This window comes from Podarcis raffonei, chromosome 9 (assembly GCF_027172205.1).
Source record: "Podarcis raffonei isolate rPodRaf1 chromosome 9, rPodRaf1.pri, whole genome shotgun sequence".
Lineage (NCBI taxonomy): Eukaryota > Metazoa > Chordata > Lepidosauria > Squamata > Lacertidae > Podarcis > Podarcis raffonei.
Genome location: NC_070610.1, coordinates 30,580,822 through 30,597,896, shown reverse-complemented (window position 1 = coordinate 30,597,896; position 17,075 = coordinate 30,580,822). Strand labels below are relative to the sequence as shown.

The 17,075-nt window shown below is 42.2% G+C and overlaps 1 protein-coding gene across 1 annotated transcript; it reads left to right on the top strand.

The window, feature by feature from the left end:
• Positions 1-10,487: 10,487 nt before the first annotated feature.
• Positions 10,488-16,216, top strand: CDKN2AIP (CDKN2A interacting protein). The gene is made up of 3 exons (XM_053402702.1): positions 10,488-11,339; positions 12,664-12,791; positions 13,259-16,216. Exons 1-3 carry the CDS (start codon positions 11,053-11,055, stop codon positions 14,395-14,397), a joined length of 1,554 nt encoding a protein of 517 aa, XP_053258677.1. The 5' UTR covers positions 10,488-11,052; the 3' UTR covers positions 14,398-16,216.
• The last annotated feature ends 859 nt before the right edge of the window (positions 16,217-17,075 follow it).

Below are 17,075 nucleotides of genomic sequence, written 5' to 3'. Positions count from 1 at the left end.
TGACAAAAGAAAAAGATCAACGGGTGTTGATGAAATCTAAAAATCAGTTTCTACCTGCCTACCCTTGGAGGATCTGGAAGGGGTAAAAAGTATCCTAAACCCAATCAACAAAACAATTTTGAAACACACTCATTTTAATATATTATACTTAGCAAAATGCAACATTAAAATCCCTTCCACATACATACCCTACATTATCCATTTAGGCTGTTTTCACATCAGTTTGTGCTCAACAGCACAGAAAATCCCTCTCAGTCTTTCTCTGTGCTATTAATGCAGGACACGATGCAGAAATGAAATCGAATGTCCATTTTGGGCAAGGCAGATCTTACATTCACATTAAAGACCATTTTAAGCAGAAATCAGTGTCATCTTCATAGGTAAAAATATACTTCAGCCTAGCTGCCAAATGCCAAACCAAATAAAAAGCTATTCTGACTTCCAGTATAAATTTAATCCTTTGTAGGCTGAAGGAGCACCACAACCGTAGAGCACCAACCCCAAACTTAGCATACTTTTTGGTATGGAGGTTGGTGCACAGATAGGCAATGATTTAGCAGATCAGAATAAAAGCATAAGAGCTACTGTAGCACTTCATGCTGCCTGGGCCCTCTAGACATTGTTGGACTACAACTCCCATCATCCCTGGCCATGCTGAGGCTGATGGGAGTTGGAGTCCAGCAACACTTGGAGGTCTACAAGTTCCCCTTTCTTGTTTTAAGGAAATGCAGTTTTGAAACCGTCAATGCAAAATAACTGCAGTAGGTGGGTTACCTTTAACTATTTTGTACCACTACAGATACCATAACCTATATATCCTTAAACTAAATGAATAGACACAGCTAGGATACAAACTGAGCTGTGGCGACTCAGAACCCCTAATAAGCAGATAAAGAGATCCCACGCTGCTCTTTTTTAAATTCAAATATACATTTTAATTCAAATATAAATTTGAAAACCCAAAGGCAAGCGATAATTGTCAGGATGTTGGAGGTGGTACGGAACAAGCCTTCGCTGCTTCTGATGGAACTGATTCCAGCTGCATTTCAAATGCCAAAACAAGCAGGCACCATGTATAAAAAGGTGTTTTAAAATCAATCCTGTATCTCCTGAAAGTTTCTAACACATTAATTTTAAGTAGAAGTAAGGCACATACATAACATGCTTATAGATTGTGTTTAAAATTCCTCTTGTAATAGCCAGGCATGAATTTTCCTGGCAGATGCAATGGAAAATAACTAGCTGAAGATACCATCAATAAGGACCGAAGGAAAGAGATGCAAAATATCAAACTTCAGTTTCTTTGCTGAGCAGTTGTGGCTTTAAAAAACAAAACAAAACCTTCTGTTGTGTATTGTTTTTGACATACACCAAGTAGACAATTTACAGAAAAAGAGGAACAGCCATCGCAATACCAGGAAGCTATTAATTTTCATTATTTTCATAATTTCACAGGTGTCAAGCCTTAATCTGCTATGCCCAGGCATATTACATTGCACAGTTCTTTGCTGACTTGCCACAAGCTAATTATTGATGGTTCACTTCCTTCTAATAAAATCTCTATCTCATCTGCCTATCAAACGGAAGTGAAGGGTTGGAGAGGAGCTGCCAGAAGGGCTACTTGAGTTCCTTTCAAAAATAATAAAGAAGAGGAAACCTTGTTGTCGACCGTCACCCCTCCAACACAGTTCGTGCCGTCAGTACATTTCTTTTCCCTTTGTTCCTCTGTTTACTAATGTGCTGGCTGTTCCCTGAAGGAATTACAAATTCTACATAAATGCCACACTGATTATAAAGGCTACAGCTATGGTGGGGAGGGGATTTCATTTATTTAAAACATGTATGTACTGCCTTTCATCCGTTATTTCAAGGCAGTTTATCAAAATTAAAACGGCGATGAATACATAGGACTGGAGTGTCAGTGGAAGAGGGTTGACAGAAGGTGACTTTAGTTCCACCAGTGAAAAAAGATCAGTAGAAGTCTTCTTCATGCTAGAAGCACAAAGTCAGGGTGTGTGTGGTTGCAGGCATGGAAGAAAAGCCCCAGTGTGGACCACGGTATAATTTTAGAAATGTAGAAAATGTCATCTTAAAGATAGAACAGACACTTCTATTTCAGTGCTTGTGAAATTATATGTATGGGACTGGATCACTATGTTGGGCAGGGTGGAGAGGTATATTACAAGTTTGCACTGGACCCAAAAATGGTGCTTGGGTCCTGATTCTATTCTGTGTCTTTGGAAGACTTGGAGCACATCTACACTCGTGGTTTATAACATTAAAATTGTGTTATTAAAATGTGACACCAGAGGGTGCTACAGAGCAGCCACCCACCAGCGAAGGAAAACTGCCATTATAAATGTTATAGAACATTATTTTTTAATACCGTTTAGAAGATCAATGTAGATCCAGCCATAGGCAGTCACTGGAATAAGTTCTAACCTAAGGATACTCCTGTTTCAAGTAATCAAGTTTCACAAAATGTGTGTGTGATAGTCAGACAGAGACACATGTGTTTATCTCAATTTTCTCCTTCCTTGGACGCTTTGCTCCTGTGTCCCTGCTTTTGCATTTGGAGTTTGATAAAGTTGTGGGAGGATCACACTGCAGCAGAACTTCTCTTCATACCTGTATTAGGCTTCAGTCTGAGCTAAGGCTCCAATGTATCTAAGAGAAGTAGAGCTTGTTTCATTGGGAATTCTGCCTCCTACTATTATGGTTGAGAAAGCTAAATGGGCAACACAGGAAGAATAAGAAGAGACATGAGGCTGTAAGATACGCGCATGATTGGCCCACAGAGGCCTTTCCTAGGGCAGTGGAACACCACCATCAAAGTGCTGAGTTCTTGGCTGCTTCTATATTTCCAGCCTCATGCTGCTTCTGCTGCAGAGGCAATCTGCAACAGTGAATTTATTGACAATTTAGCCACAGGCCATTTCACAGTGAGAAGAAAAGGAAAGCAATTCATGAGAGGAAGTGAATATGAGAGGGATTTCTTTTCCCCAAGTAGTCCCCGGCAGGATTTCAGCACACAAAGCAATTGAAGATGTGGTGGATACTTTCCTTCATAATAGCATCCCATTATATTAGAAATAAACTTCCAGGGTATCAAACAATTGTTCCTCAAAAATGCAGGTGAAAGCTTGGTTTGTATCAACATTTGCCCCAGAGGCATTTGCCCCAAAGAGGCAAAAACTTACAAAGCAACAAGCTTTTAAAGTGAAGGATTGTTTGTCATTGCCAAAGGAAGAGTTTTTTTTTAAAGTTTACTGATATTCCAATCAGCTGTGATAGGTTGTATGACTGTGACGCTGTCATAACAGTGCTGCAGTGCCAATACAATACAATGTCTTTCAATGTTGCACTGACTGGGGGTAGCTTTTGATGCATCCCATCTTATGCATCCCATCTTATGACTGTTACTCTGGCTCTAGCACGCTCTCACTCCTGATGTTTGAAGCTGTACACGTGTTATTAGACACAGTCCATCCCGTGGCTTATTGAGAAATACGCCTGTTTGATGGACTTTCGCTCAAACCAGCTGCCATCCAATTAGAAAACAGAAGCTGGGGTTAAGCTGAGATGTGAACACTGGCGACAGCTGTTCCACATGCACAGATGACAACTTCAGTGGAGTTTCAGCATGAGAAATAAATCAGGTAATGCACATCAAGCAATCGCATCCCTCAGATGCTGATAGGTGGCAGACCTGCAAGCTATGGCTATCTTGGTTGATGGCAACTGAAACAGTGGAAATGCACAAATGTATGATGTGGTACAAAAAAAGTGGCCCAAGCTCCATCCTGTGCTTCGTTGTTTGGCACTGTGAACAGCTGCAAAAGTCGCTCTGACCAAGTCAAGGGTCCCCAAATTAAGGCCCGCGGGCCGGATAAAGCCCAAAGGACTCGTTTATCTGGCCCACGGTGACCGCCGCTGCCCGCTCTTACACTGCGCTGCATGGCTGCTCACTTCTGGGTCAGAGGAGCACCAGAAATAGCTTGTGCGCATGCGCGTTATTTGTGCATGTGCAAGCGTTGTTTCCGGTGCACATCCGGGTCGGGGGAGGGCCGTGCACACGCACACAAGCTATTTCCGGTGCTCCTCCGACCCAGAAGTGTGCCAGAAATAGCGTGTGCACACGCATATGGGCACACACACCCCCCCGCCGTCCGCGTGATCAGTGCTAGAGACACCGGTCCGAGGCGCAGTAAGTTTGCTGACCCCTGCAGTAAATAAACTGTTGTCACCATTTTTCCTCTCAACCTGGGAAGAAGAGTGGTCTGTCAAACTGCAGATGACTCAATAAAGAACCTAAAGTTTCCTAATGTGATATGTGAGTAATAAAAGTCTCATTGTGTGCTTCTATCTGCCACAGCAGTGAGTGTGGTGGATCGAAAAGTGTGGTGGATTTTGCCTATATGTCTTATGAGTACACACACACACACACACACACACACAGAGTGAAATGCTAATTGTGCTGCTGACAGAAATTCCTTGCCTTAGCGACAACATCATTCACACTTAACCTTTCCCAATTGCTTTTCAAAAGCCCTTCCCTTTATAGTTCAATGACTTTTCAGCTATTCTTTGGTTCTGAAGCCATTGATGCTCTTTCCTAATAGCTGAGCTCTCTCTGTACAAAGGTGGGACTCAAATCTCTGAAAAACTTCAGTTTCTCCTTTTATCCTAATATCAAGGAGTTGGACTCTCGGATTTTATAAATGCACTCACAGAATGAGCCTTCCCTGCTCCTGCTAACAGAAAAGGGAGGCAACTTGAGTTAATCACCACTTCCCCTGCTGCAGTCCTCCCAAATCTGCTGCAGGGGGTTGGGGGACCCTCCGCAGAAGGTGAGATTGGGAGATACAGAGGGAAAGCGAATCAACTAAATCTCTTCCCTCTGCTTCAATTCCCAAGAAGTGTCACATAGGGCACTTCCAAATGACCTGTTTATTGAGCATCATCCTGTTTTGTTTGCTGGAAGATTAGACGATGTTGGTTATCTATTAAATGCAGTTACTTTCCTTGTCGCAAAAAAAGTCTGACCTTTGGGAGAAATGGGGTTGTTGTTTTTTGCACCAATCTCCCAATCAACTATAATTGTACAATGTGAATTTGCTGGTGTGTCGTTGAACCAAGAGTCTGCAAGGGCTCACAAGCTACCAGGAGTTGGCAGAATCTAAGTAACCTATGTTAGGGACGCGGGTGGTGCTGTGGGTTAAACCACAGAGCCTAGGACTTGCTGATCAGAAGGTCGGCGGTTCGAATCCCCGCGACAGGGTGAGCTGCCGTTGCTCGGTCCCTGCTCCTGCCAACCTAGCAGTTCAAAAGCACGTCAAAGTGCACGTAGATAAATAGGTACCGCTCCGGCGGGAAGGTAAACAGTGGTTCCGTGTGCTGCTCTGGTTCGCCAGAAGCGGCTTAGTCATGCTGGCCACATGACCCGGAAGCTGGACACAGGCTCCCTCGGCCAAGAAAGCGAGATGAGTGCCACAACCCCAGAGTCGGTCACGACTGGACCTAATAGTCAGGGGTCCCTTTACCTTTACCTTTAAGTAACCTACCTTTAAGTTACTTCTGAAAACTTTTTCAATGGCTTGATATAAAGGAATTTCTTGGGATCGTGTCAGTTTGGGATACCTAACATCCCAGCTTTGTCAGGCGATGCAAAAAGATGTTTACCAAGGAATCTTGCTTGCATTTACTTACTTATTACATTTGTATACTGCCTTTCATCCAAATATCCTAGGGTGGTTTACAGCATAAAAATACAAAAATTTGTATGCATTGTTCCAGCTTTACAAGTATTTCCTGAAAACATACACTCACCAATATGGCAACATTGTCCGTGACTCTCCCACTGGCCTGCTTGTGCTAACTGCTACGATTATGCTATTAAACATGACAACACAATGATTGGGACTTTGGGTGGAGGGTGGAGAAAAATAAGACATCTCTGACAGCAGGGTCAGTTTTCGAAGTGAAGGCAGAGACATGCATCTTTTTGTAAGTGTTGGACCTTTGGGGTGGTAGGGGAGGCAGTCTGGAGCAAAGTGAAAAAGCTGGAGATGTTTCTGTGATGCATGGAGAGTATTTCTAGAAGTTCTAAGAGGAAGAGAGAGAATTCATTATAGGGGTGTCGTTTTTCTGCAGCATCCCATGGGCAGGCTAGGCATAATGTATAGGCTGGCGCTGAGGAATGGACTCTAAAGTTTCTGACAGATATTTGAGCTTTCAATGCAGCATGGAATTACTACACAATATTAGGCAATGCTCTACTAATCTTTAAACATGAATCTAGGCATTCTGCCAAAACTAAATCCCAAAACTCGGCACTACACATTCTTTGATATACTGGAGGCACACAGTCACATAATGCTCCATAATACTGCTTCAGTTATGTTTATGATTACAAATCTAACAGAATTACAAATCAGGTAGCATTTGCCTGATATTTGAGCAGTGATGCAAATCAAGTATAACCCCTGAATTCACTTTCAAAATTATATTAGGCTTGTAGAGCTATTTACATGTGATCTAGCCTCCTTCGGTGCCATCCAGTGGAATTAATGTGAATATCACAGCTATACAAGGGGAAGTTATAAATTATGTAGCATACAAAGCATCTTTTTATTTTCAGGATGCCAAAGTAAATAAAGGTTGTCAGGGTGACAGCTAAAACAACATTCAAAACCAGTAATTTTTTTTTATAGCAATGCATTCAAATTAATGCTTGCCTGGGGTACCAACCAAAATACACACACACACACACACACACACACACATATAAATATATATATATATATGCATACACAGAAAGAGAGAGATATGTAGCTCTCACTTCTGCAGGGTGATGACAAAAAATCAATGCCATTAATTTGTGTAAAGCAGATATTACCAATCAATGGCAATGTATTTCCTTCAGAAATATGGCTAAAATAATCCCTAAGATGATCCAGGACAATAAGGGAATGTTTTCACATTACCTTAGCAGAGCAATGATTGTTCCCCATAGTAACCTATGCTATGGGGAGATGATGTGAAAGCAGTGCATGACTTAGTTACCCCCGTCACATAATTCGGCCCTTTTCTGGGGGATGATAGCACTCATGTAGGGAGGTAGTTACTTTGGAGGTGTCATTAGATCATTGTATTGTGGGACTAACATTACACCCATACTTTCTCCAACACAGTGTGAGTATGCTAGTCCTTACGTATAAGACAGCTGCGCCTATGAGAAATGGAGGGATGAGCTATACAGTGGTACCTCGGGTTACATACACTTCAGGTTACAGATGCTTCAGGTTACAGACTCCGCTAACCCAGAAATAGTGCTTCAGGTTAAGAACTTTGCTTCAGGATGAGAACAGAAATCGTCCATTAGCTAAAGTGGTGCTTCAGGTTAAGAACAGCTTCAGGTTAAGAACGGACCTCCGGAAAGAATTACCAGTAAGTACTTAACCCGAGGTACCACTGTATTATAATACAGTCAGTGGGACTTAGTTGTATGTGACTAAAGTTCAGTTCATTTAAATGGGTATGGGAACCAAACAAGTAATTGGCAGCCAATGCAGTTAAGGCCAGGATTGGTGTAATATGCTTAAACCGTATTGCACCAGTGAGCAAAATGGCCGCTGAATTCTGCACCAGCTGAAATTTCCAAATTGTTTTCAGTGGAAGACCCACTGCAGTAATCTGACATAGAGGTTACCAGAGCATAGGTGACAGGAGTTAGGCTATCCCCGTCCAGATAGGGGCACAGCTGGGCCACCAGCTGAAGCTGATGGAAGGCACTCTGCACCACTGAGACCACCTCAAGTGACAGATAAGGTAAAGGATCCGTGGATGGTTAAATCCACTCAAACGCAACTATGGGGAGTGGTGCTCATCTCGCTTTTCAGGCTGAGGGAGCCAGCGTTTGTCTACAGACAGCTTTCCGGGTCATGTGGCCAGCATGACTAAACTGATACTGGTGCAACGGGACACCATGCCAAGTGCCAGAGCACACGGAAACGCTGTTTACTTTCCCACCGCAGCGGTACCTATTTATCTACTTGCACTGGTATGCTTTTGAACTGCGAGGTTGGCAGAAGCAGGGACAGAGCAATGGGAGCTCACTCCGTCGCACAGATTCAAACCGCCGACCTTCCAATCAGCAAGCCCAAGAAGCTCAGTGGTTTAGATCACAGCGCCAGAATTGTTAGAATCCAAAACTAAGAACTTGTCAAAAATGTATAACTTGCTGTTGGAATGGAATTCCTGTTGGAATGGAATACACAGGATGAAACAGTTAAATCAGCTATGATCAAGTGGGCACAAGATATTGGTCATAACATTATGTTTGAGGACTGGGAACGGTTGTGGACCACTGGTATAAAATTTACGGCATGTAATGCCTTAAAAGAAAATATTATGAAAATGATTTATAGGTGGTACATGACCCCAGTCAAGCTCGCAAAAATTTACCACTTGCCTGATAATAAGTGTTGGAAATGTAAAGAGACTGAAGGTACATTCTTTCACCTTTGGTGGACATGCCCAAGGATTAAGGCTTTCTGGGAAGTGATTTATAATGAAATGAAAAAGGTATTTAAATATACCTTTTTGAAGAAACCAGAGGCCTTTCTCCTGGGTATGGTCGGCCAATTGGTGTCAAAGAAGGACAGAACATTTTTTATGTATGCTACAACAGCAGCAAGAATACTCATCGCAAAGTATTGGAAGACAGAAGATCTACCCACCGTGGAAGAATGGCAGATGAAGGTAATAGATTATATGGGACTGGCAGAAATGACCGGCAGAATCCGAGACCAGGGAGAAGAGACGGTGGAAGAAGATTGGAAGAAATTTAAGGACTATCTTAAGAAACATTGTAAAATTATTGAATGTTAGAACGATGTTGATTTTGAAATTAAGTGGTTTTTAGCTGTAATGATTATGTAATTAAGAAAAGAAAGGTCAAAAATTATATAGAAATTAGGGGAAGGATTTGCTGAATTGAACTAATTAGAGATTGGAATACAGAAAGGGGAGGTATGAGGAGGTCGGGAAAGTAAGTTTTATGAATATAGGGGATTGAAATTATACTTGTTGTTGCATGTGTTTTGTATGTATTTTTATTGTTTCTGTTTGCTCTTTTGTTTTTTCTATTTTATATAAATCTTTAAAACCTTAATAAATATCTTATTAAAAAAAAAAAAAGATCACAGCGCCACAAGTGATAGCAAAGGATTCAAGAGCACCCCCCAAGCAATGTAGCAGCTCCTTCAGAGGGAATGTAACCTCCCATCTATCTGGTCTAGGGTACCAAGGCCAGACAACCTCCCATCTGTCTGGTCTAGGGTACCAAGGCCAGACAACGGTACAGCGTATCTACCACCACACCTACAGATGTAAAGAAGTAGAGCTGTGTCCCATCAGACAGAGTTGTTCCACCTGGCCTTTGGCTTGGAGCCAATTTGATTCCCTCCCTCTCTTTCTTTTTTCCTTTCCTTCTCCTCCTGTGATGAGGCTGCATTTTAATATTTTAATGTTTCAATATTTTAATGTTGTATTTTAATCTTGTTTTTAAGTTGTATTCCTTCAACTTGTTTTTATTATTGCTTGTTAGCTGCCCTGAGCCCGGCCTTGGCTGGGGTATAAATAAAAATTATTATTATTATCACTGTGTTCTAAAACTATGGATGGCACCACTCAGTGGTTTCATGTAGATGTTAAACAGCATGGGGGATAAAATTATACGTATTTTATGTTGCCAGCAGTCCTGAGATCTACTGATGAAGGGCAGTATACAAATTTAAAAAGTAAAATAATAATTATCTCAGTATTTCTTACAACAGTGCTCAAAGGTAAACCTTCACATTATTATCCTAATGTTACAAATGGGAGGAACGTCCTGCAAATCCATGATTGACAGCTTACGCTGTTTCGCTGTGTGCTGCTAGCCCCAACTCCAGCCTATCGAAGAACCCGTGTTCCCATGAGACTCTCAAGTAACGTTAGGATTGGACACATCTTCCTAGCGCAGGACCAGGATGGCTTCTGCAACTGAGGCTGGCTATGCTGCTGTAGCAGCGCTTTGGCGCTAAACGAAAAGCTCAGCACCGGCCAAGCGGCTGCACTTGGGATTTCAGTCTGAAGGCGACGGGTGCAGCCGCCGCGCGCCCGCTGGCTCCGTTGCTGCTGGGCTCCCGTGTACCACTAGACAGCAACGAGAGCGAAGAGCCTCCTCATTGGTGAGAAAATGGTCCAATGATATCTCGCGCCGGAATTCCGGAGGGCGAGAAGGGCAACGACGAACCAATCGCCGAGTGAAGGGGCGGGGCAAGCAGCCATGAAAGTATAGAGGCACGGCTCTCAGTTGAATGCGACACCTACGTGACACTCAACGCCTTTCTCTATCTCTGCGTGTGTGAGGAGCGCGTTGATGCAAAGAAAAGAAAAGAAAAGGCAAGGCACCCTAGAGACTTGGTAACGTGAGGCAGCCGTGTTTGTCACTTTAAGGCAGTGATGGCCAAACATGGCCCTCCAGCTGTTTTTTGGGACTACAACTCCCATCATCCCTAGCTAACAGGACCAGTGGTCAGGGATGATGGGAATTGTAGTCCCAAAACAGCTGGAGGGCCAAGTTTGGCCATTACTGCTTTAAGGGGATAAAGGAGCCCTTCCCAGTTTGTATTACGCTCCTGCCTTGCACGCAAGAAGTAGCCGTATGAAAGCCGGAAGTGGTGATAACACCCTTGCCTTCCCCACCCTCTTGGATCAGCAAAGGGCTATGGGAAAGAAGCGCAGCTTTTTATCATCATCCTCAGGGGCCGGCGGTCGGCGCGGGAAATGAAGTCATAATGGCTTGCCGGAACTGGGTCTTGTGGGCATGGCCTCTTCTGATACGATCATCTCCGGTGAGGGGATTTTGAGTGTCCGCCACAGGCGCCGCAAGCCAGTTCGGGCGGAAGCTGGGGCCTCGCCCAGCGCTACTTCCCGGGCCTGCCGTGAACAGTTCCCTGTCGCAGAGAGCGAGCAGCGGCAGTAGGCGACTTCCCGCCGAGCACCATGGCCGGCGGGGAGGCCGCCCCAGCGGCGGGGCCCGACTCCGAGCCCTGCCGAGGGGGCGAGGAAGCCGGCGACGCCGGGACGGGCTGGGTGGAGAAGCTACGCGCGGAGTGCGAGCCCGAGGGGCATTGGCAGCACCGCCGGGAGTTCTTGATTCGCAACGCGGAAGGCCTGCCCTTGTCGCCGGGCGGGAAAGACGGCGGTGCGGGGGACGGAGACAGCGTGGAATTACGGCGACTGACCTCCCTGTCTATGGTGTGGGCCAACCATGTATTTCTGGGATGCAGGTGAGTCGCTGGCAGGAGAAGTGAAACTTAAAAGCGTTTCGTTTGCGTGACATTTGTACGTTACTTTAAGGGTAATTAATTTCACAATGAGGAGGAGTTTCTTAAGATGTCATAAACCTAAGGAGGAAAATAAGGCATTCTCCGAATATTGTTGTAAGTCTTTTGTTTTTTCTTTACAAGCCAATGCACATATTTTTGCAGCTGGCTTATGTGCTAAAATAACATTACTCTTCCATTTTTGAGCAAAAACTGCAAGATCATTTTCTGCCTAATCATATTAACTGTATTATCATATTCATATCCCATGTTTCTTCTGTCATGAAGCTCAGGATGACATACATGGGATTCCCGGGTGATTTCTATTGAGGCACTGACCAGGACCAGACTTGTATACCTTTAGCAAGGTAGTTGCCTGGTGTACCTGTTGTAGTCCCACAACACCCTCATTATGTTGATCATGTCCTGATTTTACCATATAGGCCAATTGTGCTAAAGCCTGTAATTACTTTCATTTTGCTACCTGTTGTTCTTCAGAACTAGTCTTATAAGGCTTTGTAATAGCCAGCTAAACCAAACAAACATATCTTCTATTTTGACTGTTTCCCCCCTTTTTTGTTAATCTATATTCTGAGATGAGAGGCAAGCTTGTTACTCTCAATACACATTCTGTGACTAAACGGTGCTAAGACTCTAATAACCTTAGAGCGTTGAATTCCTCTTGTCTAGATCTCATTGTTCTGTCTTTCCTCAAGTCACCCTGAATGGCAGATAAATTGCTCTTTGCTTCTTGAAACATTTTTTGAGCAGAACATAAGAGGTCTCCAGTTTTACACAATCAACTGGATCCAGGTGGAGTTAGTCACATTTAGTTGACACTGAAATCAATAAGATTTAAGTTGAATCATTATCTTTTCACATTGGGCTTAATGAGGCCTAATTAGAAGTAATTTTGTATTGATCTGATCCATTCTTATATCAATGCATTGAAAAATGGAATTACTATTCCACAACACAGATATCTGGGGTTTGGAGAGTGCCTCAAACTCAGAGGCATCAAAAGTTTATTTAAAGTATTTTAATTGCTTTTTAGAGCCAAGCACCCATGCAGCCAGACCCATGTCTGAAAACATTCTGACCCTGAAAATAGCTACCCCCTTTTTCTTCTTCTCTTGAGTTCTTATAGCACTAATGCTTGGGGTGTGTGGAGGTGGAATTGGCAATATCTACAATCCAGACAACATGTGTTAGTAGCTGTCTTGAGGATCAGTGAATATGAACTAAACTTTTCCTCAAAATGCTAATTGCAGTTGCCTTTTCCCTTCAGGTATCCTCTGCAAGTGATGGAAAAGGTGATGGACATGGCTGCAGGCATCACAGTGACCAATGCTCCAACCCACACTCTGAGAGATGAACTGGTTGCCAAGGTGAAACGAGGCATATCCAGTAGCAATGGTTAGCAGATAATAGCTGTGCAAATACACATAGGAGCATAATAAATGAATACATGTTATCCTCTCAAAAATGTCAGCCAACATTCTTTAAATTGTCAGTTATGTTGATATTATTATTAATATTTGATCTAACTCATTTTGCTTTGGTAAATCTTACAATCAAATAAGTGTAAGGTGAATTTGATTTAATTCATGCAGAAGTGTTAACTGTCAATTTGCCTTCCTAGTAGTTTTATGGCAGTAGTGAGCAAGGAATTTGATCTAAACTATGATACTTTAAATGTACCTCTTCAAAGCAGACAGTTATTAATTCTATGCCTATAAAATTCCTGCAGAGGCCATTAATTGTAAGACTTTAAGGTAACTCAGTTTCCTTGACTCTGTTTCTAAAGTGTGTGTTTGATTGTGATAAGGACAGTTACATTTACTCTGAATTACAGACATAATTTGTTTTTAACTTTTTTTTAGAAGGGCCAGAAGAGCCCTGCAAGAAGCGTGCTGTTGGCACAGAAAAAGCTTCTGAAATTACTGGCAGTGATGCAGAGTCTGCAAAGCCAGAAGAGCCCATGGAAACAGATAGTAATCCTGTGAAGAACCCAGGAAAAGAGGCAGCAAAAAATGCAGAGAAGCCACTGTCTTCGACTGCAGCCGAAAAGGTAGCACCTGCAGCATCTTCGACTGTGGCTGAAAAGGAAGCACCTGCAGCAGCATCAGAAGTGGTTCAGAAGGTAACGCCTACAGCTCCAGTCTCTACAGCTCAGAAGGTAGCACCTGTAGCCTCTTCGACTGCACCTCAGATAGTAGCACCCACACCATCCTCAACTGCAGTCCAGAAGGTAGCATCTGCAGCGCCAGTCTCCGCAGCCCAGAAGGCAGCGTCTGCTGCATCTTCAACTGTAGCAAGAGTAGAAGCCAGAGTTGCTAATTATGAATCTACAGCAACCACCAGGCACAAATCAGCTGTGGCTTCTTCTTTGCCTGGCCCTGAATCAAAGCTGAATTACTGTTTAAATAAACCTTCAGAATCCAAATCTGAAAACACATTAGCATCTGAAAAGAAAGGCACATTGGAAGATACGGCAGCGTTAGCTTCAAAAAGCAGCTCACACACGAGTGTGGTTCCTGCCAAAGTGCCATGCAAATTATTAACAAGCGAAGATGCAAAAGAGAGGCAGCCATTTTTCAATAGACTATACAAAGCTGTTGCTTGGAAGTTGGTTGCTGTTGGAGGGTTTAGTCCCAATGTCAATCATGTCGAACTCTTAAACTCATCCATTCAGTCTGTAAAGGCAACATTAGATGTTGAATTTGTCCCACTGAAAGAGCTGGCGGATTTACCTCAGAATAAAAGCTCTCAGGAAAATGTGGTGTGTGAACTGAGATGTAAATCGGTGTATTTGGGAACTGGCTGTGGAAAAAGTAAGGAAAATGCCAAAGCAGTTGCTTCAAGAGAGGCACTGAAACTGTTTCTCAAGAAAAAGGTAATTGTGAAATTATGTAAAAGGAAGTACAAAGGAAGGGAGATTGAAGATTTGGTGCTTCTTGATGAAGAATCAAAACCATTAAATTTACCTCCAGCTTTAAGAAATCCTCAAGAAATATTATAAAACAGTGAAACAGTCACTGTTTATACTAGCAAATAATGTTCTATCGCAAATAACTCGATTACTTTTTTTACACTGTATTAGACTCCCATATATTTTGTATTTTTCAGTTTTGAGGAATTGTTCTTTTCACTCAGTAGCAAATGTAAATAATTTGTTATAGATGTAAAGCGTGCTGAGGTATGCCTTAACATATATAGCACATTAGTGTGCTGTTTTATTTGCTAAATAGTATACCAGGTCTTCTATTTTTTAAGGAACAATTAAGGTACAGTTTGCTGTTCAGTCTAATTTTCTAAATCCTACAATTTAGTATCAGTAATGCTCACTTCAGAACTCATCCTTTTTAGCTGTGAACAGATTTGTAGACAAGAACCATTGTATCTGGATTGTAGAAGGTTGTCTAAAAATTTCAATCAAACCTTTAATCACCTGCTTCATGTGTTGCTCAGAATGTTCAAAAGCCTGTTTTAAGAAAAGAAGATAGTTGATTTGACTCAAGATAGTTGATTTAAGTTTTTTAATGAAGTAGTAATATTTTAAATTTTAACTAAAATGATATGCTGGTCCTATTTAATATCATACTTGCAAATTGTCTGTCAATAATCACCAAATTACTTCTATCACTAAACACTTCTCTAAGCAGCTTTGACTTATATTTTGTGAGAAATACCATCTTTGCTTTTTTCTAATAAATGCAGCTTTCTATATTCAGCAATTATTTATGTCTGTGTAATTTGGGATTATTTTTAAAGATTTTATGAAATATTCTGCTACCATTTCATTTAATTAACGATATATGCTTATAACTTAGATATTTGCTCAGTCTTAACACACTAGTATTAATTTGTAAGTTCAACCACTCAAATTAAGTGCTAATTTTATTAAAACCTGCATTGCATTATGACTTGGAGTTGTCAACAAGTATTAACTAAAAGGTGTTGCATTCACACACTGAATCTCATCTAAAGTTCTGCACTGCTGTGATGTCTGCACATAGGTCTACATGTACAGGCATCCTTCTGTTACCTCCATGTTAGTAAATGCTCTCTGAACAGTGAAATGTTCTCACAGCACTGATGGAGCATTTCCCATCGTCTGTTAATTTTCTTCACACAGCACTGCTTTGAGTGTTGCTGTGCCATTTAATAAATATCCCAAGGCAACAACTAGCTATGCTAATTCCAGGATCTGGACCAAAGCTGTAAGATGGGAAGCAAGACAGCATTTCTTGCAGCTGAATGAAATACAAGTAGTAAATTACAACAGAGCCCTTCCTGAAGTTGCTTAAATAATTCCATTCACCTCAGCAACAGAACACACAATGGCTTAGTTTTAAGGAAACTTAAAGGAAATTTATGGAAGGAACATTTCTGTTCCTGCGGCCACCTGCCTCACCCTTTGCTAAGTCTCTGGAGAGTTGGAGAACCCATCCTGAACTGTGAGATGGGATACCAAGGAATGATAGGGGGAGGAAGAAAGGAAACACTCCTTTCACGAACTTCCTTACGTTGACTTAGGATCCAACTCATTCAAATTTTTGCAAATCGATTTCAAATGCATTTTAATAGAATATTGTGTAGTAGGGGTTGCTGACATCTTAGGGCCCATAACCACATTTGCAAACCTGAGAAATGAGTGTGGGTTCTGTTGAAGGGAAGGCCTTGTTGAGCACATCTGCACCTGCAGGTGCCATGTTGGTGACCCCTGTTCCTGAGCAAAAGTGGGTAAAAATGAATATGTGGCAGCTGATTGTTTGTTAAAGAAAGGTAGACTCCTTTGTAAGAAAAAAATACTCATTCAAATAAAGATATTTTCAGTTGTTTGGCTCCTGTTCAAATTTAATGGGTTAAACTTCTTGCAAAAAGCTATTGGGAAAACAATTTTGATTTCAGTTTTTATTTGTACAACATGGTAGATTGTACAATCCACAACACTCATGAGAAGAGTGACAGAAAAAGTAGCATCAAATGTGTATTTCTTTGTGCTTCTTTAATTTGGCCTTGTATAGTAATATGTGCTTGTTAAACAAAAAGCACATCTGCAGCCAGCATTTTGCTGGGGAGGTGAATAACCTTTTTCAGGTCACATCCCCTTGTGGCTACCATTCCTGTCCAAGGTCATCCTGCTGGATTCGGCCACTGATCCCTCCAATCCTGCAGCCTGTCCTTGCAGCAGCCAACCAGATACCTGTAGGAACCCTGCAAGCAGGACATGAGTGTAACAACACACAGCTCATCTGCAATTCCCAGCAGCTAGGGGGTTGGACTCGATGGCCCTTGTGGTCTCTTCCAACTCTATGATTCTAGTATTCAGAGGCATGCTGCCTCTTGTGAGTAGAAGTAAAACAGTGATTGTGGCTAGTAGCTATTGACAGCCTTATATTGCCAGCAGCAGGCACAGTCACCCCACACACTTCCTTACACACCCTTCTATTCTCTGACCAGGCATTCTCTTTCACTTGCATATGATCTAGCAGTTTCCACTTTTTAAAAAAAAGTTTTCGTTGGTGAGAACTGCAGTATCAACTTCAGGTAAAGCTTTGGCTACTTGCATCATTCTGCCCATAGAGATAGCAGTTTTAGACTAACACATTCCTTGACTTCCAATTTAATTCGGGGTCTCTGTTTTACACTGCTACAGAAAAGTGTAACGCATCTCTATGGAAGTGAGTGGAGCAC

Excerpts from the sequence above, each read along its gene's own strand:
- CDKN2AIP (XM_053402702.1), top strand. The coding sequence starts at position 11,053 with ATGGCCGGCGGGGAGGCCGCCCCAGCGGCGGGGCCCGACTCCGAGCCC. Across the intron at positions 11,340-12,663 it reads CATGTATTTCTGGGATGCAG|GTATCCTCTGCAAGTGATGG; the intron begins GTGAGTCGCTGG and ends TTTTCCCTTCAG. Across the intron at positions 12,792-13,258 it reads AGGCATATCCAGTAGCAATG|AAGGGCCAGAAGAGCCCTGC; the intron begins GTTAGCAGATAA and ends ACTTTTTTTTAG.